This window comes from Musca vetustissima, unplaced genomic scaffold (assembly GCF_032173495.1).
Source record: "Musca vetustissima isolate MV318-11 ecotype Yass unplaced genomic scaffold, APGP_CSIRO_Mvet_v1 utg28317, whole genome shotgun sequence".
Lineage (NCBI taxonomy): Eukaryota > Metazoa > Arthropoda > Insecta > Diptera > Muscidae > Musca > Musca vetustissima.
Window position 1 is genome coordinate 105,747 of NW_026874637.1, and position 23,829 is coordinate 129,575.

At 33.1% G+C, this 23,829-nt stretch overlaps 1 protein-coding gene and 1 non-coding gene across 2 annotated transcripts; both read right to left on the minus strand.

Annotated features, from left to right (window-relative positions):
- Positions 1-8,217: 8,217 nt before the first annotated feature.
- LOC133335149 (elongator complex protein 4) lies at positions 8,218-10,550 on the minus strand. Its single transcript, XM_061543456.1, has 4 exons — positions 10,427-10,550; positions 9,423-10,354; positions 8,466-8,700; positions 8,218-8,402 (listed from the first exon to the last, which is right to left on the minus strand). The coding sequence occupies exons 1-4, from the start codon at positions 10,539-10,541 to the stop codon at positions 8,305-8,307; spliced, it is 1,380 nt and encodes a 459-aa protein (XP_061399440.1). The 5' UTR covers positions 10,542-10,550; the 3' UTR covers positions 8,218-8,304.
- Positions 10,551-22,771: 12,221 nt separating this feature from the next.
- Trnat-ugu (transfer RNA threonine (anticodon UGU)) lies at positions 22,772-22,843 on the minus strand. The gene has a single exon. It is a non-coding gene; the product is annotated as a tRNA-Thr (tRNA).
- Positions 22,844-23,829: the final 986 nt, after the last annotated feature.

Consider the following 23,829-nt stretch of genomic DNA (forward strand, 5'->3'; position numbering starts at 1 on the left):
CCACAGTGATTAATGTGTCGCTCTCATTGTATCTACCATGAATATGTATACCTCACAAAAACCTCCGATTACAAAACAATTCTAAAATCCTATTGACAAGAAGGGCATTCAAACCCTCATCAAGTCAACTGCAAAACGAACCCAAAGTACAGTTTGAATAGAAACTCGAAGAACTTTGGCCGTGACTGACTTCTACGACTTGACTCAACCTCTCACCTATTTCATCTTTCCAACCCGTAAAAAGGAGGTGAATCGTAAAGGGGCAAATATTATAGGGTATAGACATTTTCGAAAATATTTTCAAGCGTAGTAAAAAAAATTCCCATCTCTGCATTACATACAGAATTGGGAGAGTTTGTATGATCATATCTCTCAGTTCGAAGAAGGGACGCGTGCTCAACCATATGGAACATTTCTTCTATTGTAATTTACAATAATAAATAGTTAGGCAAATACAACGGCAACAACAACCACTAAATGAAGCTATGGAGTGTTTGTTGTGAAAGAAAAAATTAACCTGTAAACAAGTCTCTGTGAAATATGTACAAGTACGCCAAAAATATAATAATTACAACAACTCATATCCACGGATGTTGAAACAACAACAACTACAAAAGAACAAATTTACAAAACCATTGACACCATTGGGGGGAGGGTTATTGACAGATGCTTTCTTGTGGATTGGGCAACAAAGGTTGTGGTTCAATATTTAGGGGGAATGTGCTAAGGATCCTATAGGTAAACGGAAATTCAATTGTTTGTTTTTTAATTAATTTGGTATACTTATTGGTGGGAAATAAATTTGGGTAGGCTCGGAACTAAATCATGTTACCTATAAATATTCTATTAGATAGAATAATTTGAAGATTATAAGACCACTGATTGAAAACTCTTTCTCAAAATATCCGACTACGCCTCTGAGCAATGTATAAAATTTGTTACAATATTGCAGTTCATTAAAAAAATATATGAAATACATTTTCAAAAGTATTGAAAAGTTTTGTATATAATTTTCCCACTAATTGGCATTGAATTCTGTGCTGCCTAGGAAACGTGACTGTGGTCAAATGATTCTCACATGCAAACGCATTTGGAAAACAATTTACATTTCAGGTCTACGATATATGGACATAAGTACGTTGGCATCTGCGTATCTGTAGGTCTGCACAGACTGATGAATAATGTTAATGTAAAACAAATGGGCCCGTTTTGCTCTAAATTCCATGATTCATGTTCGTTGTCGGCTTGACTCGTGCTTTGTGGTGCCCCTTTTCTGTTTTGTTGAGCGTCCACCATACGTTGATCCCCAACAAAGCGTAACAAATGTGAATACCCAGCAGAGTATAGAGCAGAATAATCATTGGGGTCAAAACATTAGCGCTCTTTGTTACAATTAAATTAATTCAAACACACACCGACACACATACTCTGGCGCGAATATTTCAATATGGATACGGGGTAGCAGATCGACATTTATTCATACGATCAACCAACTTTCTATCTTTCTCGCAGTGGCTTATGTATACATTGTGGGTACATATGTTTGATTGTTAGTATGTAGGAGTTTATGCATATTTTGTGCAACTCTTACAGTACTCGAAATAATAAATATCACCCACACCTCCACTCAATATATAAGCCTACAAAAGAATTCGGAAGTAGAACAATAGAAGTATGACTTGATTTTGCATGTTAATGTTCTGAATACTGTAACTGACGTTGGGTGTTAGGGAATGATTGAAAGTAATACATTTTGCACAGTGTGACTAGAATTGTAAATTTTGGTTGAAAACCATACCAGAAACTCTCCAACATTCCGAATTTGGGAAGATGTGGTGTGCTACACTAAAAAGTGAACCAATAGATAGCTAGATTTGATATCCAATAAGAATCCAAAATATCAAATTAGAGCTAATACGGAATAATATGGGATACATTAGGGATATTAATCCAACATATAAAATTACAGCCATTTCGGGTGCAAAACTCAATTTGCTATATTAAATATTGTGAGCTCTATCGTGATTTCAACAGACGGACATAGACATGTTATTCAGTGGCATGCAGAAGCGAATGGAGCACTTTTTCCGCCATAAAAATAATATTAACCGGATAAATTCAAACATTTTTGGTCATTTATTACGTATTGTCATTCCGATTGTAACTCATCAAAATACCCACTTCCAAATCTCCCTACCAAAAATTATTAATATTCGACTCCTTTTTTGGATTTAGGCCTAGGCCTAGCCCCTGTGTGGGACGTACCAGAATAAGTGGACCGATATTCCACATCTTCGAACTTGAACTAAGTTTGGAAGAAATAATAGGATAGACAAAGTTTGGATGAAATCAAAATTTTCTGAAACGGATTTGGTCCAAAGAAACATAGGGTCTAGAACCTATATATCGATGAGGCACATTTGCACTGTATCAAAGTGTATACACCCTCATTAGCCATAAGGTTAAGGGTATAAATACCCATTAAAAATATTTGGTGTACATTATGGTTTACATAATCAGTTTGCTGAAATATCACTTTTTGGTATGTATTTGAATGTAATCGGTAGGGATCTGATACTTGGTATTTAGCTTAAGGTATTACAAATTGAATGAGGTGCAAAATATTTTTTGGAAATTAGTACTAAAAGGTACTAAAACTATATTACGCCGGAACGGTTGGATGTTGAACTCTGAAATTTGTAATAAGGGAAGGTGTATGTGTGAAAATGTTTTAATGTTTTAAAAGTACTAAATAACAAATTTGAATGAAACCGTAGATAGTACTAAAATGGCACTAAAAATATCAAAAACTGTTCTACTAAATATGGTATGTAGCTTTGTCAATGATAAAAGGGAATGTGTGAAATTAGTATAAAGGTACTACAAATACCAAATATTATATTATAATGGAACAGGTAGGAATATACAGTAGCGTGCATTATAATAGCATTTATTATATTGAGCATACAATTTTGGTGTTCTTGATTTACAAACAAAAGAATTAATTTTTTTTTTATTTATTTATTAGTTCTTTGCTCTCTTTAAATTAAAGTATAAACCACTTTGGTCTCGTCAGACCATAAAATGTTACGCCACTTAAACATAGGCCAATCTAGGTGATCTTTTGCAAATTTTAATCTTTTGAAGGCATTTATTTTTTAAGTAGAGGTAATTTTCTGGTAGATCTAGCATACAAACTGTGGTGCAGCAAGAGTCTCCTGATTGTATATGCATGAACTTTTTCATTAAATTGATATATTTTTCTATTTCGCCCACGCGTTTCTTGTTTGGGAGACCATTTTATGGCGTTAGAGATAATTTTCTCAAAACAGCCAACCACATCTTGTATCCATTTGTAAATTTTTCCTTCAGAAATCAATTTTTGAGTGAGTTCTCGTTTTTCTTTTGGTCAATGTTTTTCGCGGCCCATTTTTCCAAAAGTTTTTAACATAAAGTGCACGTATTTGGATTCTTTTAAAAATTTTTATAAGCCAAAAATATTCTGATCACAAAAACAAACTAAAAATTTGAATATTAATGCGATTTTACACGTTTTCTTACTCCACTGCTATTATTATGCAAGCGAAATTAAGAGAAAGGCAGAGAAAAAATATCGGTAAATTTTTTCAGATTATTTTCATTCTTTAAAAAGCAATGGCATAAAATATGCAACTAAATAGCGATTTAAAAAATGTAAAAAAGAAATCAACTTTTAACATTATTTTAAATATAAGAAGCAGTACTGAACTGCTATTAATTTGCACGCTACTGTATATCTGAAACTTGATATTTAGCTTTAACTGTTACAAATAGAGTGATGGCAAAACAAGAAAATTAGTACAAACATGTAATAGAAAGTTATAAATATTATGTGAAAATAGAACCGATAGAGATAGAAATATGAATCTTCTTATATAACTTAAAATATTACAAATATAATGTTATGCATAATTTGTTTATGGAAATTAGTACTAAAGAGGTGATACAAATTAGAAAATAAAAATTACATGGAACCGGTAGAAATTGGGAACGTTGTAGATTTCACTATTACAAAGACTATGGCAGGCATTAATATATTTTTGACATTAGTACTAAAATGGTACTAACATTATATTATAATGAAAACAGTATAGATTGAAATCTGAAACATGGTATGTAGCTTTAATATTTTAAATAGAATGATATGCATAATTTTTTACAAATAAGTTAAATATACTAAATATACATTAATAAATATACTAAATATTTGTACAGAGAATGGTAATAATTAATAATTTGTACTAAGAGTGAATAACTTTTGTACGCAAACAAAATATTGTATTCATACCGTTTTTCGTTAAATGGGGTTTAAAAGGCATGGAAACTACTAAATATTGTACATGGGTATGGAGCGATTAGAATGGTAGAAATTCGAATTCGTGTATGTGGCTTCTAAAATAATAGTATAATTACTCCTAATGCCATCAACACATGCAATATACGTTACTGACTGATCATCAACGCCCATTATGAACAGAATGGAATACTCCACAAAATTTGTAAATTGTAGTAAAGGTACTAAAGTACTAAACAAGTACAAGTACAAAAGGAAACTTTTATTATACACATATATGGAAACATTTCCAGAAATGTGTTCTAAAAGGTACTAAGAAGTACTACTGCGGTACGGGTGGATATAGAATTCAGAAATTTTTTACACAGCTTTATCCATGGAAAACAAAGCTTTTCGCATTTTGTATGATTATTTAGTTATGATAAATTAAATATATTACGTAAATTTATAATTACGAAAATGTGTACTAAAAATTACAGACATCAAATATAGTTTCCAACCCATCATGGACCTATACTACAGCGAATGATTTTGTGAATTGTGGTTTAAACTTTTGATATAGTTAAACAGACGGGACATCAAATAGAACTAAATGAAACTATGCAAACAAGCCACTGAACACCACAAGTACTAAATTATTGCCTTTTTTAAAGGCAAATTTTTCTAAAACTTTCACCATAACAGTACTGATATTTCTTTGCAATGTTGTTTCCGATCCAACTGGAAAGACTTTCGATGTAATGAATAATCAGCGGGATCTTTAGTAGAATATATACCAACAATTCTTTCTAATGAGGATTTTGTTGACTTTCGGAAAATATACAAATTAGTAGTAGGATTCGAGCATCAAAGCTTCTTAAACCCTTGTTTGAAAGAAATGCTAAAATACTAAAATTTCTTAAAAAATTAATATACTTAGAAATGCAAAAAATTATGCATCTAAATTAATGTTTATTTTAACTATAAAATTGTATGTAGTTTTGGAAAGATCCGCTAAAGAAGCAGCGGGTGTATGCTACTAGATATATATGTAGTCAACGTTCCTAAATTGTAAACCTAAATTCTTGACCGGTTCAGCTGTTTTTATGGTTGGTAAAATCTCTGCTTTGTATTGGCGATAGAGAGGTTTATATTTCAATGTGTAGCAAAATTTTGCATTGCCTCTAATAGGTAGGAAGTCAAATAGGTAGTTTTTTGATAATGCGTGAAAAGTATGATTTGGCATATGTACATCTTTACTCTTCAATACTTTAAAACACAACACAAAATGTTGTCCCGTTATTCATCTAGACGACAACACAATTGATCTAAATACTGTGCATAACTCAATTCTATTGCACCCCACACATAGTTGATACTGTCAACGACAGTCGTCGCATTATCGAAACTGATGTGTTGCCGTTTTTTCTCTTAAATAAGACACATAATATGATATTTGATGATTTTGCAGAGGTCATCATAATTTTGTGACATTAACATCATCAGAATTTCTATGGCTCACAAAGTGTATGCAGTAGTATGTAATAAAATTAAATTTGAAAGTTAAATAAATTTGAATTATTTATTGTCTGGCTGAGATGGGAGGACTTTAAATTAGATAAATTGAACAATAAATTCGATAATATTCATTTCTAAATAGAAAAACAACATTTAAAACTCGATAAGACGTTTTCTGAATATGAGATTTTTATTCCTTAACCTGTCCCTTCGTGGACAGGCTAAGGAATAAACAATTTTCGATTCGATCTAAAAATAAGTGTGTCTGGTTACGTTTCCAGTAACATTTATTCAGTAAGTTTTAGTTCAGAGAGTAAGCCTTTCTTACTCTCTTTTGCGATAATACTGAAAAAAGTAAACAGACAACATTTAGTAAGATTTAGCAAATAAACAGCTGATTCAAGAAAACATTTGATTTGCGCCAAAATAAACAACAAACAAAAGACGAACACAATTATTTGTATTGCATTTAATATTAAAAATAAAATGAATAATAAAAGAAAAATTGATCTGGTATGTTCCCCGGGAACATTTAAGCTCCCTGCATCAATACATTGCACTCTATCTGGAACTTGCCTAAAAATATATAAGGAATTAGTTTCTAATTTAATGAAACGTTGCATTACTTACGAATTTTCTTCCATTTTCTGTAATTAACTTCAAATTGAACTTTGCAAATTAAAAAAAAAAAATATTTTAAATAATTTTTGTGTTTGGTCAGAAAACAGCTGATCAGAAAATGGCTGAGTTGCAAAATCTTACTGAATAAAATTGTTTCAGTAAACTCCAGCAACTTTGTTGTTGTTCAACTGTCAAACTTGCTCTCGCACTTGACTCTCTTTTACTGGATTTTTGTGTAAACAGACAACATTTAGTAACATTTGGTAACAATTGTTACCAAATATCGAGTTAACAGACAGAGCTAATATTTCCATTTACAAAGTATGGACCAAATCGGACACTCCATTCGTTCCATCATAAGGTGTGGTACATTTTTCAACGCCTCAAAATATTCTCCGGAGTATATTTAATCGTGTGCAGAAAAAATTCAAGTCATTGCGTAGCAAATTTTCCTAACAAAAATTGTTAAACCGAATTTGATTTAATTTGATATTTAATGTTCTTATTTGGTGTCAAACCAAAAATGAATAAAATAGATGACATTTTGGTACCGCCATATATTCGTCACGTTTTTATACCGAATTTTCTATTTTAGGTTATCATTAGTACATTTGCTCAATATCTGTGTACTTTTTACGATAACCCTTCTGGGCAAGTGTATCAACCGAGTTAGCTCTAATTGGATATATCGAGTTATTATTGGCTTGTAAATATTGCTACCAACAATTTTTATAACGGTCGATCTTTGGGTATTGTCCATATAAAAATCCAGCCCCTTTAAGGGTTTTTTGAGTCTAGGCACAAGTGCCTACGTTTTAGAATTACGAAATGGCTATAATTTCGCATTCCGCGACATTGGTGGATAAACATGATTCTACATAGCCTCCATACCAAGGTCATTTTCGATATGTTCAAAAATATGTTCCCGTATTGCAATAATCTACTATTCTTTGTTACTCCCTTCAACATTATAATGTAAAATTTGATTTGTATATTATACGTTATTTGTTTACAAACGGCTTTATCAATTTTTAATCAAATAAGAAAATTCAAATGTATCAGCGCTCTATCTGCGAAGGTATCAATGCAGTCGACCGGCGGATAATGGAAAATTAAAACAGAAAATGTAAAACATTGTGACCTTTAAAATATAGTTTTAAAATTGTTTGATCGGCCATTCTCCCTATTAAAACAGTCTAATGTCATCGAAATATTTACATTAAATATTATTTTACAATTAAAATCAACAATAAAAATCCGTTTTTCATTTGTACAAATATGGATTTTTTTATTCGTATGAATTTTTTAATCAAATCGGTAATGATATGAACACACTTTATAATAATATACATATAATTTAGAATCAGATCAACTCAAAAAAATTAAAGACGCACATAATAAAAACCAATTTAGTACGACCTGTAAAATTTAAAAAAAAATCTGTATGTAGAAAAAATATTTTATTTTGTTATAAAAAATATACAAATATGTGGTTTCAGCAAATTATAACACAATCATTTATCTGACACATCGATTTGTGTTAAAAAAAATTGCGAGATTGTATGTGTAGATGGACGTTATTTCATACACCTTAAATTTTTTTTTTAGATTTTTCGTTGTGTAGAAATCATGTTGTCGTCAATCTGTAAGATTTAAAATGTTTTCTTTTTCTGTTTCCTTTTTCAATAATTGTAGTTGTATAAACCGTTTATTTGGTTGTGGGTTTTTATTTCTTTTTATACAAAATATATTTTGTTTCTTGTTGTTTTTTTCTTTTAGGCCGTTGTATTGGTTAACGTGTTGCTTGTACTTTTGTTCTTGTTGTTGTTATTATATTGTTAATGCACTCTTGTTTAAAAATCCAATGAATTTTTAACATTTGGACTGATGTTACTGCCACAGCTTAATGTGGGTGATTTTGTATCCGCATCTTTGTTGTCTTCTTGTAATTCTATATTAAAAAATAGAAGTGGATATTATAGGTTTGAGATTATTATTGGAGATCTGAACTTACCAGGAGGCAAATGCAATTTTTCAATGACAAACTTTTTGCGTCTCAATTTAAACGCCAAATCAGTTGTCTCAGGCATATAGGCACTTAATGTGTTAATGGCGGTTATTCTACGTAAATGAATCAGTCCATGGTATTCCTTAAAGGCGGGATTTGTTTCCTTGTCCGAACCGGCAAACGATTCCAATTCAATGGCGAAATCAACCAAATTACGTATTTTTGAAACCAAGGATTCATCCTGCAAGTATAGAAATTAGATACATGTTAGTATTTATGGGCATATTTAAAGATTAATATTAAAAAGGAGGCAACTTATGGCAAATGTTCTCATTCATATAAAAAAATTGGATATTTTTGGAGTCGAAGAGGACAATTGTGTGTTAAATCTTTTTCGGAGATAATTTTAAAACTGCAAAATAGCTGTATATGAGAATAATTCCTTAATCATTTCATTGAAGGCCCACATTATACTTTTAGAAGATCAACAAATCGTCTTGGATATACTCTCCAGAAGTTCTATAAATTTTGGCCGATGGGCTTATATGTCGTTACCAAGTTTTCGCCTTCTGGTTGATACCACCCCGCTTCTCGCGTCAAGAAAGTAAAAACTGACATGCCCGACTTTGCGGTGGATATTTGAAGATTGCGCTCTGTAACGACGTCAATTTTAACGCCTGCAGAAATAATGTTATACTGAAGATACATGTTGAACGAAATAGGAGATATTGTGGCATTCGTAATGTCGGATATCAGCCCAAAATGATCGGCAGTGCGCTTTTGACAGTTCGAAGTGTTGCAAACAAAATGTTAGCTTTTGTGGTAGGTAGTAGGTTAATTAATCACCATGAAGAAGTATGAACATCAAGATACATTCCAATTTCGTTGAAATTAATTTCACGTCTTATAAACCAAATATTCTAAATCACGTTCATTTTAATAAAGTCCCCGAACAATACTTACATATTTTGCAACCAAATGCATTGGCATTGTTATAAAACAAACCGATACCGATGAACGTACTGCCGCTCTCAAAATCGTTAAAAATTTCAACAAATCATCTCCGTACTTATCATCATACCACATGGGAGAACCCAAAGATGTGATGCACACGCGACATAGACTTTTCTTTATAAGGAAACCACCGGAATGGAATTTGTCATCGCGCAACAGCTGTTGAATCTCTTTGAGTAAACGTAAATATTTGGAATTTTCAAACAATTGTGTTTTTGTTGGTGCTTTACAAATTGGTGGTGGAGGTGTAGGCAACGATGATGATGTCTCCGTTGAACCAGTTGCATTTTTATCATCCCCCGCCGGATTTGTTGATGCTGATGTATTTGAAGGATTCAGTGAATTGGAAGCATTATTGGCATTTTCTTGTTCCATTTCTTTGCTTGAATCCATAACATATGTGGCATCACTATCATTGTCATAGAGATTGGCAACTTCTTCCTCATCGTCGTCATAATCATCTTGATTGACAACAATTTCATTATCCAAAGGATCATCAGACCATGTTACGGTGTCGGCATGTTTCAGCATGTTCATATCCATGTGTTCCATTAAATTGAAGTGGTGACCAATTTGAGTTTGTGTCTTTTCTGAATTGACCATTGGCAGATCGTTGTAACGCCATGCAATGCGAAGGCCATTCTTGGCTGTGTCGGGATTTTCTTCAGCCTCCATTTGAGTTTCAATTTTCAATTCACCCTCATCCAAGGGTTTGGGTAATTTTACAATTACATCCTTGGGATTGTCATCTAAGCTGCCAAGGAATACGGTTTGCTTGGACAAAATGCCTTCGGCCATAAAGTATTTGGCCAGCACTTTGGAATAGGTGACAAATTTGTCCTCTTCGATTAAGCATATTGAACCAATGGGTAAACCACCACCTAGAGGAGGAGGAATGAGAAAAACCCACAATTTTATAAATATTTTACATTGGAGTTTGTTTTCACACTCACCTAGGATTACATCCAACGATGGATTACCACTTGATGTTATTACCTGGCCGGTTTGGGGACTGGTCCTTGTGAAGGGTATTTGTTTCTGTACATTTCTTTTGCGAAAACTTGACATTCTTTTTAGAGTGTGTGTGCTGTTGCTAGTTGTGGCCTCTTAAATCTTTCGTGTGTTGTATTCAGTTCAGGGAATATTGTATGTTGTTTATAAATTTTTTGATAATTTAATAATACAGCATCAGATCCATTTCACAGCTGTAATACGAAAAGTGTCAATTAGATTAGTGAAATCGTTTTAAAATGTCATAAATTGAATACAATTTAGAATTCACAGGTAACCGATACAAAACAAAAAAGAAATGTGTAAAATCTAAACATATGCGGGCGCCACGGTAAGAACAGCTGATAAATAAATAATTTCGGCATGAATAATTAAATTACGTTTTTACTCTGTATTGGACATAAATGTATTTATTTTATACTTATTTGGAGGATATTCTCCTCTCGGATATAGTAATTTTAAAACCGATCCCAAAGGACCACTTTTCTCCATTTCAAACAAACATTATCATCACCCACAACACATCCATCACGTAACGACGTAACGCCGATTGTGCATAATAACAACTCTTTACCAATTCCACTAATTGCATTCTCTTGCAATAAATTTTGCGAAATGGTGTGATTGGCAATTTTTTTGCAAACGTTTCCTATTTAGTTTTCAATTATTTTCTACCGCTTTGGTCTTACCAACAAAACCAAAACACAACACAAAAGACTCTTGGCCTTTGGTATTCCTTTAATTCTCACAGAATTTGCAATTTACACGCCAAACCAACAAGACTTTGATAATGAAACAAAACTCCAAGCCACAACAGAAAGAATAGGCGGCGTCGAAACAAGCAACAATTAAATTGTATCGACGTCGCCACTGAGGTTTGACGCCGATTTCTTATCGTAAAGTGACGGCCTATTGAATTAATATTATTTTGAGATAAGATCATGGGGTCTGATTTTTTCCGAAATAACTATAAAAAGGTTGAACAAAAAAGTTATGGGTAAACAAACAAGAGGCTAACTTCTATTTTCTTCATTCTTCTGCATATAAGAAAGTCCAAAAGAATGAAGATAGACGTCTGAAGAGATCTTTTTAGAAAGTCTGACTTGTCTTGGTTTCTATGAAAGTGGTTTTAGACGTATGTTTTCTTATAGAACAGGCGAAAGTGTTTATAGAATAGCTGGATGTTTCGATTTAGAAAAAAATGGAAGTCTTGAAATCAGTATGAATAAATACAGAACCCTCAGAGTAATATATTGAAGACCAGAGAGTTACATCGAAGACAGAAAGTTTTTTTTATATAGAATGCCAAGGCGATTTCTATATAGATTACCCGAAGGTTTTCTATATGAAAGTCCAGAAAGCATTTATATAGAAGACACAAAATGTATTTTTATATCTAAAACGACAGTAAGGAAAGTTCAAAGTCGGACGGGGCTTTCACCAATTTGGGTTCATACAGAGATGCTCCTATGTAAAATAACCTGTCGTAAAAAAATCTAAAACCTTACGTAGCAGATTTATCATCTTTAGAGGACCAGTGAAATGGTATACTTCACCGAAACTATAAAAAATATAGATGATTAAAGATTACAGATTATAAAACACCTTGTACATTAGAACTTTTTACCGGGTTAACCTACTTTATGAGGAGTTATTTGGCATATATGCAAAGGGAATGACAATTGAAATACATGATTGTCCCCTAAAAAAGGTGACGTATGGTTACCTTATAGTAGCGGATATGAATGTCTTCTTGTAGGAAAGCTGTAGCTATTCTTATAGAAAATCTGTGTTTTTTATTGAAGTTTTACCACTTGAAGATTGTATATTTGTGAAATAAATCCTCATAAATTGGGTTAACCCTACAAAAAGTTCTTTATTGAAATTCAACTGAAATTAAACTGATAAAGCATTCATCTGGAAGAAATTACTTTAGTTATGTGTTACAAAAATGTCAAATAAACACCTACGTATATTTTTTCATCTAAACTTTTGCACATCGAAATATGTCTTCCGAACTTAAATCTTGTTCGAAGATGAGGAATATCGCTCCACTCCTTCAGGTACCTCTCCCAACAAATGGTCAAAATGTAGTTGAAAATTCATTTCAACCAAGCTTTTGGGAAAATAATATTGGAACCAAACCACCCCCTTTTAATTCAAATTTAATACACAGCGAATAGAATGTCTGATTTGTTTCAAAGTGAACATATTGTAGTGTTTTTGCCAACTCTAAATTAAGTCCGAAAATGGGACCCATCGGTCCACTGCTTCGGGTACATCCACCACAAAGGGTTAACTCTTTGTAAATTTGTTAATACAAACTATGACGTTTTTGGACCAAACACGCATAATGTTTGAAGATGGATCTCATCGGCCCACTCCTTTTGGTACCTCTCCCACAAAGTTTTAACATTTTGGAAATTTGTTAATACAATGTCAATCAACTGGAATATCCGATTTGATGCAAATCTTACGATGCGTAATATTATAAAATCAGCCTGTAGATGGCATTTATCGGTCCACTCCTTCTGATACCTCCGCCACTAAGGAACAACATTTTAAAAACTTGTTAGTTTCAAAGGAAGCGAATGAAGTATCCGAATTGATGTCCATCGAACATGTAGACTCCACTTTTTAAATAAACTTGTCCAAGTCTACTGGGGCGAGACTCCTAAATTCTGCATTATGTTATTATAATTTCGTCGATTTCCTTTACAAAATTACAATATTCTTCGACATGAACTCAAAATAAATTTGAACTAAATTAATTATTAAAGTGTTAAGTTTTTATAATTTGGCCCGAATCTAATTGGAAATTGAAAACGAAATTTATTAGCATCATGGTTTTTGTCTAGAATTAGGACACATATTGAGAAAATTACCATTCTGATATAAAGTCATTACTGTCAGCATTGAAAATTAGTATTGGTAAGCGAGTCTGTGGTGACAAATTTTTATACAACTGAACTGTTATAATGGATTCGTGTTAATCGTGTAATATAGATGGCAGTATTAGGTATTTCCTATAGAAAACATAGCATTTAGTGTTTCGTTTAATGACGAGCAGATGTCACTATCAGAATTAACATCGAATGTTAGTTCAAGGGTTCACATACAGATGGCGCAGAAACACAAAATATAAATGTTTTATAATGTATTTATATTAAATTCGGGGACATCTATAATTGGTTGTGAAGTTGGTAAGGTGAATTACTATTCTAATATGATTTAGACATAAACCAGTTCAATTTCAATATTAGTCAATTCCAATTAAAACTCCTTGGAATTCTGAATTTGGAATGAATAGAAATACTCATATTAATTCACATATATTATATAGAAGGTACTTTTATTTCTAATTAGTAATAGTCAAAGGTTCCGGAATTGGGGTTGGCCGGTTTTGTTACAAACGAAGTCGATTGAATACCATTGCTGTAGTATTGGATTCTTACTGCCAATGTGGTTGACATCGGCAAATTTGTTTGAGCATGATTTGTAGTTTTAACTGGACTGTCTTACTTGCCACACAGTTAATAGAACAATGGGTCTTTTCCGCAACAAAATCAATGACCGTGTCATCAAATGTGTAGCCGAAGATAATTGGTCGCCAACATCATGTACTTTGACGCCCTTTGACCTCATGATTTGCAATTACTTAAAAGCATACAACTTAAATTTTTCCTCAGCGTCATCCAAATCTTCGTGCGTCTGCCCCAAGTTTGCTATATTTTATCCTAAACTTAATTCATAATAGCATGTATGAACGTGGGTAAGTTCGGGTGAAGTTTTTATACCCTACCTCATTGCATCCAATAGAAAACTGAATACCAAGCTACATACACAGGATGAATAATTAGGTTTTGAATCTGAACATATTTGAAATGAGTTACCTTTGTAAGGGGGCTATACACCAATGTTGAAAATACAACCACTTTGTAATCATAAACCGATATTTTTAATATTGGTAGGTAGATTTCGATTTAAGCATGTCCGTCTGTTGAAATCAGGATAAATATTTAGAATATAGTTTTTTTAACATTGCTACTACTCCTAGGATGTTTGTGTATTCAAAATGGTCTATGTTTTGGTATGGTCCCTATTTAACGGCACCCCCAATTTATTCGGTGTGTGGGGCAAGTTTTTAATCGAATTGACTGTAATTTGCTATTTTGAGTTTTTAATGAGTAGTAAATCATCCTACCATAAATAATAAATATTGGTCCATTTTTATACCCTTCACCACACTGCGGTACAGGCTTTTATGTCTTTGTGCATATGTTTGTAACAGGCAAAAGGAAACGAGTTAGACACATGGTTCCTTTCCATGTCCGTCCGTCTGTTGATGTTAATTTGTAAACAAAGTACAGATCGCAAGGACGAATCCCATTGAAATTTGGGAAAAAATCGGTTCAGATTTAAATATAGCCCCCACATATATTTTCGTCCGATTTAATGTAAATTGTATACCAAAGTACCTATATATCTTTCGATTTGCACGAAATTTGGCATACAATGTCATAGCATCCATATAAAAATATCCATCCATTTTAGGTATTTTGAATTTACAACTTATGGCGAAGGGTAGAAATAGTTCGGCCCTTCCAACGTAAAGACATTTTTACTTGTTGTTGCAATACATACTTTTATTTCAATATAAATTAAAATATTTTTTACATTCATATCGTGCCAATGATTAATTATATCTCTCCAATTTTTTACATCTATTCAAATCGATTTAATTTAACAAATTTCAATTTAATGATCGCAACATATGCTAAATATTTTTTTTTAAATGGCAAAACCCCATTTAGGCAATGCTGAGTAATAGTGATCGATTGAATTGTTGCAGGGTCTGGTCAGGTCTGGACGCATAGACGGGTGTAGTGAACAAATGTTGGTGGCGACGATGATGATGCTGAGAGAGTATGTGTCGAATTTCCACAAAAGACGAAGCTAAAATGTGCGATGTTGCGGACACAGGACACGACTGTATAAAAAACTGAATATCCTGCTGTGTGGGTTGAATGCTGGACACAGCCATACATTTACCACACTGGACATGATGGCAATTTTCAAAATGATGTGGCTGTTGTCCATATTGTGTGTTTTTTACATCATATCTATATAATAGAAGTATGTCTATGTAATTTGGTGTGTGTCTGTGTGTAAAGTTACCCTTTCAATAGATTTTTATTATTGGTTTATATGTGTGTGTGCCATCTCAAGGGTGGTTGAGCATCCCACTATTCACTATTGAAAACATTTCGTTAACCATTTCTGATTCCAATAAATATGTACTGGACAATGGTCATCATTAATTCACATTATTTCATTATTGAATGCGAATGTCTCTAAGAAGGGGTGCAAAGGATTCTGTTCTTAGTTTTTTGGGAAGTTTTACAAGGGTTTCTTGTGAATTTCTGGCTATTTTTTGGGAAAAAATTCATAAAATTGTTGTGAATATTTAGCTGTGGGTCCTTTGAGTTAGGGGTAGTAAAAACTTTCTCTTCACATTTCATTTGGCCATTTGTAATGATGGGGCACAGTATGCAATATTGAATAACCACGTGGTGGTGGTGGTGGTGTGTGTGTGCGTATATGCTTAAAGGATTGTGGGTGTTCTATTCTTTTCACTAGTATCCTTTTATTTTTTTCAACGAAGTTTATTGTACGTCGTTTCAAATTGGAAATACCTTTTCTTATGGTTTTAGATTTATAAGCCTTGCTATAGCAGATTTTTCAAAAGAACGAAGGCATTTTTATTTTATTTTATGGACTGTATGTCCATAAAATTTTCTTCTCAAAAAGTTAAGTAATGGTATTAAACGGAAAACCGCAAATATCAGTAAAATTAAAATGAAAAAAAATCTTGATCAGAATAAAATACTATTTCGACTTAGCAATGCTCGTCTGTCGCAATAGAATGGAATATAAATTATGCATTTATGCCCATACTTTTTCTACCTAATCAGTTGTAATTTCGTATTTTAGGTTTTTACTGGGTACTTCCCACTAAACATTTTTTATATTGGTCCTCTTTTTAGGATAGCCTCCATATATCGTAACATTCCAAATGTCGGTGTTTTGGGGTGTTTGAGCACAGGTTTTAACTAAATTGATTGTAACCTTATGATTTGGATTTTCACTGAGTAGAGAATCTCCCTACCAAATATGATCAATATTGGACCAAGTTACAGGGTAGCACCCAAATATAGCCCATGGTACTCCCCATTAATTGGTATTTTGTGGGTTTAGGGTACGTTTTTAAACCGAATTTTCTCTAATTCGATTTTTTAGTTTCCAGTCTTACTACAAAAACTATCAATATCGTCTTACGTTATTACGGTAACGACACATTTGCGGTTTTTTAAATGATTAGGGCGAATTTTCCCATAATTTAGCTAGCGGCGCTAAATAAATAACTTCTAAAAATTTGCACAATTTCTGTCGAAATAGTGAATCGAATATGCACCAGATCGGATCATGTTTTGCTAATGCTCACATATAAAGGTGTCACCTATTTTCGGTATTTTGAGGATTTTCGCCATAGTTTTCATCGAAATTTGTCTTACTTTTATACTCCCTGGCTTTTAAATTATTCTTCCAAAAATTATTAATATTGGTCAAGTTTTTAGGGTACCCAAAATTCCGATATCTTGAGGATTTTTGGCACATTATCAGCCATAGTTGCAGGTAAAGGTCGTTGCCTCTGGTATCAATATATAATGCATTTCATATAGAGTAACTTCGGGTAATGTGGACTATACGTGGATCACCCCCTTATCTTAGAAAATACTTGAAATATGACAATGCTGCCTTGATATATGTTTTCCTAATAAGTGAAAACAAACATTAAACATGACTTTCAATACATAATTGCAATATTGAAAATTTCGTTAAGCTCTTATTGAAATCTGTGATTTGAATATTTTTTTTAGCTCAGGAGTCAAACATTTTGCTTTTCTCAAATTAAAGAAGTTATCTGGTTCTACATTTTCTACAACATAAATGTACCATTAGCTGTAATTAAAATCAGTGGGTTTAAATTTGTATCTATTTTTTAAGCCGAAAATAATTTTTAAATAAAATAATTCAAAGTCGGGTAATGTGGACCACTATAAAAAACGGGACCACCACGTCTAATGTGGACCATCCCCCATATCTAAGAAATTGCTTGAAATATGACTATGCCGCCTTGATAAATGTTTTCCTAATTAGTGAAAACAAACATCAAACTTGGTTTTTAATAAATAATTGCAATGTTGAAAATGCAGTAGTAGAAAATGTAGTTCTGATCGTAAAAGTGTGATTTGAGCATTTTTTAGCACAATAGTCGAACATTTTTGCACAATAGTCGAACACTTTGTTTTTCTCGAATATAAAGAAGTAATGTGATTTTCTTGTTTTCTTTAACAAAAATATACGTCTAACTGCAATTACAATCGGTGATTTTTAATTTTTATTCATTTTTTAAGCCGATAAATGTTTTTAAATAAAAATATTCAATGTCGGGTAATGTGGACCACTATAAAAAAGTGGGAACTTTTCACGAGGGCGAGTTCGAAACATGTGGGCATTTAATATCCTAAGAGGTATTCTTTCCTCTGGAAACTCGATATGCGAAATTAGAGGTGCTTCGATTGGATAATGAAGCAAGGACCTTCAGAATACCACAAATGGGGCGGTACCCTTAAATTGGGGCTATTCCAAAACATAAACCCATATATTTTTGCATTCATTGTTACCCAAGAGTGCAATAAATTAAAATTTATCACAAGCAAACCACTACCTACCTTTAACATACTCATTACCCACACATACTGTTCCAAATTACCCACCCATACTGGTCCACATTACCCGCCAAGTTATTTATATTCGCAGTTTTGATTTTTTAAATATAATTTTTGATCTGGAATATATTTAGACAACAAATCTACGATGTTGTGTTGTTACGTCCCCAATACTCAAAAAAGAAAATTGTGGTCCACATTACCCGAAGTTACTCTAATTATATTAATAATCTATATACAAAAATACAAAACATTAGTCAATGTCGAAAAATTTTCATTAAATTTGTCGAGGCTTGTACTTGTTCATACCGGAGTCAAACATTTACTCTTTCGAATAACGTTAGAATTTTTGAATTCGGACATTTCACTGTTCACTTGTGGTATCTCCAATATAAAGACGCCGCACTTTTTCATCATCTCGAAAGTTTGAGATTCACTATCCAAAATCATTCGATGTAGTATAGTTTCATGTGGGGTTGTCAGATCACGTACATAAGGGCTATGTTAAAACCTGGAGCTATATTGAAGTTGCTTGTCCAGACGATTTTGATCCCACTTACCTATAGTTAATCTAGTTGGGAAATTCGGTTAGGACCTTCAATATACCGAAAATGTGTTATGATATGACCTAGAATCCGGCTGCAATGTGTATGGAGAAACTCGCATATATCCAGGAAAACCATATTTAATTATATCCGAAGCATATATAAAGTCCATTCTGCTATACGTCAGTGAAACCTGGCTTGTTTCAAACACCATCACGCAAAAGCTACAGACATTCATATTTCATTGTTTCATGAAATTTTGAAGATATACATACATGCATGTGTAGAATTTCAAAGTTACGACGGACATCGACTTTTTATCATCATCTGAAATATATACTTAATGAGAACCCCGATGAATATTTTCCGTATACATAAGTTGACATTCCAAATTGCTGGCGAATAAAATACTTCTTCCGATAATTTTTGTAATGTATGTCCATGTGTTTTTATATCCACCATATGAAAAGGCATCGTTTAATTTTCGATATGTAGACATTTCTAGCCCACTTATCTAACCTAAGTACCTGTAATTCGGAAAATATCATGACAAGGCACTATGGGCCAGGAACCCAATTTTTTTGGAAAAAAATCCATTTCAGGTAGAGTGGAAAAATGTTATATATTATAAATCTAGAGACTTTGAGCTTTACAGCAGTAAATTTTTATATCATTCTATTAAAATATTAACACAAAATGGCGGTCAATTAAATATATGGAAGTGGTGATTATAATGAAGGTACACATTATTTGTAATTTGAAGATAATCATTAATAATTTAGTATTCAATACTCATAAATATTATTTAAAAAAAATTGAGTTGCAGAACCCAGATGATATTTTAATGGTATTGGACCAATCGAACCCTTGATATGTTCATTGTCCAGAATTTTGTTTATAATTCATCAACAGACGGACGGACGGGCATATATAAATCAGAAAGTTATTCTATGCAGATGCTCAAAAGTAGCTATGGGTCTACCTCGTTTCCTTTTGCATCTTACAAACATATGCACAAAGCCATAAGTTTGGTGAAAAGATTACCCGAATATTATCATGATCCCTTTGAAAATATTGTTCTCACGATCCTTTTGAGCAAAACCCATAGAACTGGACATGCTACAATAACAAATCTGCACGAGAAAACTCTTCTTACTCCACATTTCGTAACCACATGCAAAATAGGACATTTCGAACACTTTACTTCATATGGAATTCAATAACAGTAATTATAACACATTGCGACATTCCACATTCCAAACAAGAAAATCGAAAAAAGGATAAAACCCCTACTTGAAATAAAATTTATTGCTACCATATGGAAACAAATTGTCCGTTTTCTTAAACCAATGCCGACTAACTGCACTAACAAGTGGATAAATTCTAAAACCAAACCTTTAACTACTAAAATAGACAAGCGAAAATAATTCCAAAGAGTAGGCACGACCGATCTAACCGTCAATGGTTGAGATTTGTGTTCAAGAGTGGTCAGGTCTGGCTAGCTAGGAGGACATATGGTTAAATCATTAATTGTTTGTTGTTGTTACTACTGCTGTTGTTGTTATTCAAAGGCTTGAACTACTGCAGGCGATACTGCTGGTAGCATTCGATACGCTCATAAGCGATGACGTCTGGAGGTTGGCTTGGTTTTCCCTACCATGGAGATATTCGTCGAAGAAGAACAAGAACACACAATGATTCTATTGAAATGCGAATAGATTCTCTTCTGTGTGTGTGTGTGGCTTTGATGGCTCAGTGAAAGATGTTCCAAAATGTGTAAGATTTTACGCCCAGAAATTTCGACATTACAAGAGGTAAGATACATATACGAATCCTTTTACGTTCGTTTACTGTCTGTCTATAGAGCACTAGAATAGTGAAAGAGTATAGCAGACGACGAAAGAGAGGAATTGTTAGTCGGCCGTTCTGCCTGCATGATGCAATAATGCATTTCGAATGCTTCATAAATTTTCCAATAAAAATGCCGAGAGATGCCGGTCAAAAAGGATTTATTTGAAATACGAAATTGACCACGCGTTATGGTTTGAAGCAGCAGGGCGCTAACAGCTGTTTGTTAGAAAATATTGAATGATACCTCCTACTACTAATGAGGGACATGATTGAAATTCAAAACATTGACCAGTGTGCAAAAAAGATAAAAGACAAAAACTAATAGATGGACTTTATTAACGAAAAACATTTATAAAAAAATACCGAAAAAGTCCTTAAAAAATAACAAAAACGAGCAGTGCAGTAGCGAAATTAACTGGATTATGAAGGGCTTAGAAATAGTGTGATAAGGTCGATACTTTTTGTTTTACTTTCCGACTGGAAACTCTAAAGTCGAAAAATGAAGGAGACTGAAGAGTTGCGGACACAGGCTGAAGTGTCCATCCGTTTGTCTGTCCATGTATTATTTTTGCCCGATTGAGACGAAATTTTGTACATCGTATCAAACGGAGTCTGGAATCATGTGTGCAAAGTTTTGTCAAAAGCTCCCATTTTTTGTCCTTTTTTGAAAATGGACTCCAAATACCCTAAGAATGTTCGACTTACACGACATTTTACATAACAGTGAATTGTACCCCTCTTCTCGATTTTCTGACAAAATTGTAAAGGGTCCCCCCTTATCGACTTCCTAAAAAAATTGTAATGGGTCCACCCTTCTCAATTTATGACAAAATTGTAAAGGGTCCCCTCTTCTCGATTTTCTGACAAAATTGTAAAGGTCCCCCTTATCGACTTCCACAGGAAATTGTAAGAGTCCACCATTCTCGATTTGCTGAGAAAATTTTAAAGGGTCCCTCCTTCCCGAAAAAGGAACATCGTGTGTTAAGCTTTGCTTAAATCGGCTCTGATTTAAATATGACTCCCATATATATCCTCTTCAGATTTTATGTAAATGGAACACCAAAATCTCAAGGCTTGTCAGATTAACTAGAAAATTTAGATAGCGCCACGATTTGTTAAATAGATTCAGATTAAGATATAGCTCCCATATATACCAAAGATTCCCAACTTGCATCCAATTTTACTAAAAAAAACAAGTAAAAACTATGTTAAGTTCTGCCCTGCCGAACTTTTTATATCCTCTACTTAAGGATGACAATCAAAATATATAAAATTAATAGGGGCTCCTAGGATAAAATTCATGTTATAATAGGACCTTGAGCACACGAAAGATATGTAAGAAAAAGATGATTGAAATTCTACCGTTATATAGGACTATATTAAAACGGAGGTCAATATTGATATTATTCGGTAGTAAGATTTGACCGCCAATGAGAATACAAAATTCCAAATTACCGCCTATTCGATTGGAAAACGTGTCCAAAATCCCTAGATCACCGAATACTGGGGGTACCCTGAAACTTGGGTAAAAATTAATCATTTTTGGTATGGAGATGTGCCACACAATGATAATCCAAAATACCAAATTATATGGGGGCTACCATGAAACTTGGGTCAATATTAAAAAATTTTTGGTATGATGTGTTACACAATGAGAACTCAAAATATCGAATTACAGCCAAACTTTTTGGGCTACACCAAACCGTGGACCCGTATATACCATTTGCCACACCAAACATCCTAGGAGTACTAGCAATGTCTGTGCAAAATTTCAGAATAAATATAGAGTATATATAGAGTGTGGGGTCACCGGTTAATATTTCGAGGTGTTGTAAACGGAATGACAAATTTAATATACACTCAACCCTTTGATGGAGGGTATAATAATTAAAATCCGTATATGGGCTATATATCGATGCACGACGTAGCTGTACTTCGATTACAACTTATAATGGACAGGAGGACAAACTGCTAGATATGTTTAGTTAGTCGAATTTTGACCAGTATACTATGAGTGGATCTTGGACCAATATAGTGCCAAGGTATCGGTACCCCAATAAATATATTATTATATAAACATTAAAAAAGGATATATATCTGCCTCCTGTGAGGATTGAACTCACGACCCCTGGTTTACAAGACCAGTGCTCTGCCACTGAGCTAAAGAGGCTTCGATGGACCAATTAAGGAACAATAAAAAAATATAGATATTTGGCTACTTTGCACCATTTATAGCTCGACTGGAAGAACTACAAGAAATACTTTGAAACAAATATGAAAACAAAAATCTATAACATCTTTGATAAATTTTATTCGCAATCAATTGATAAGAACTCTACAGACAAGAAAGTCTCTGTCATGGCCCTGACTTATAAACATGAGACTTATAAACAATGAGTCAACATTACAGAGTCAAATTTTTCCCTCAAAAAAAAAAAAAAGAAAAACTTGGATCCCATAAAAATTAAATTAGGGTGATTCCTTATTTACCTATTTCCATAACCTAAAGCCTGTAAGCAAACCAGCATCAGTAGCATATAATTCTCAATACATCTGTAACTCAACTATAACTTACAGCGGAGCCTTATACCGAGTCTGGAAAAATATCACGGTATTTTCATTCTTTTTTTGGTAGATACCTCTCGTATATGTGCTTACATCAATTACATCTTACATCAATAGAATTGATATTATCTAAAGGCCAGCCAACCCTTTCTTAAGCATTGGCCACTTTTCCAAATAACCTTATACCCGAGAGATCACATATCATACATATCGTCTATATATACTATGGGTATAGTAAATTGTCAGTCTAGGACCAATATTTCGTGGCGTCACAAACTCGTGGGCCACACAAATTAATGTTACCCTCAAAAAATAGTTGGACAGGGTATAACAGATTTTTTATAAGTTATCTCTAAGTTTCTAAATTCGGCAAAAGAAAAAGCATACCTGCTTCCAAATTATTGGAAACTCGAGACATTGCTGAATTAAAATTGCATGCATTACCTTAAAATATTTTGCTGGAACTAATGTAAAGAAAATGTATATGGTTTAATAATTACAAAATTCTACCAACTTGGGTTTTGCTGAATTCAAAATTCATGAAATAATATACTATATTTCTTAATCGCTGATGTCGTCGTAATAGAAGCC

Bases quoted from the DNA above. Each gene is read 5' to 3' on its own strand.
- LOC133335149 (XM_061543456.1), bottom strand. From the start codon at position 10,541: ATGTCAAGTTTTCGCAAAAGAAATGTACAGAAACAAATACCCTTCACA. The intron at 10,355-10,426 runs GTGAGTGTGAAA...CTCCTCCTCTAG, and splicing joins ATCGTTGGATGTAATCCTAG to GTGGTGGTTTACCCATTGGT. The intron at 8,701-9,422 runs GTAAGTATTGTT...CTATACTTGCAG, and splicing joins TGCATTTGGTTGCAAAATAT to GATGAATCCTTGGTTTCAAA.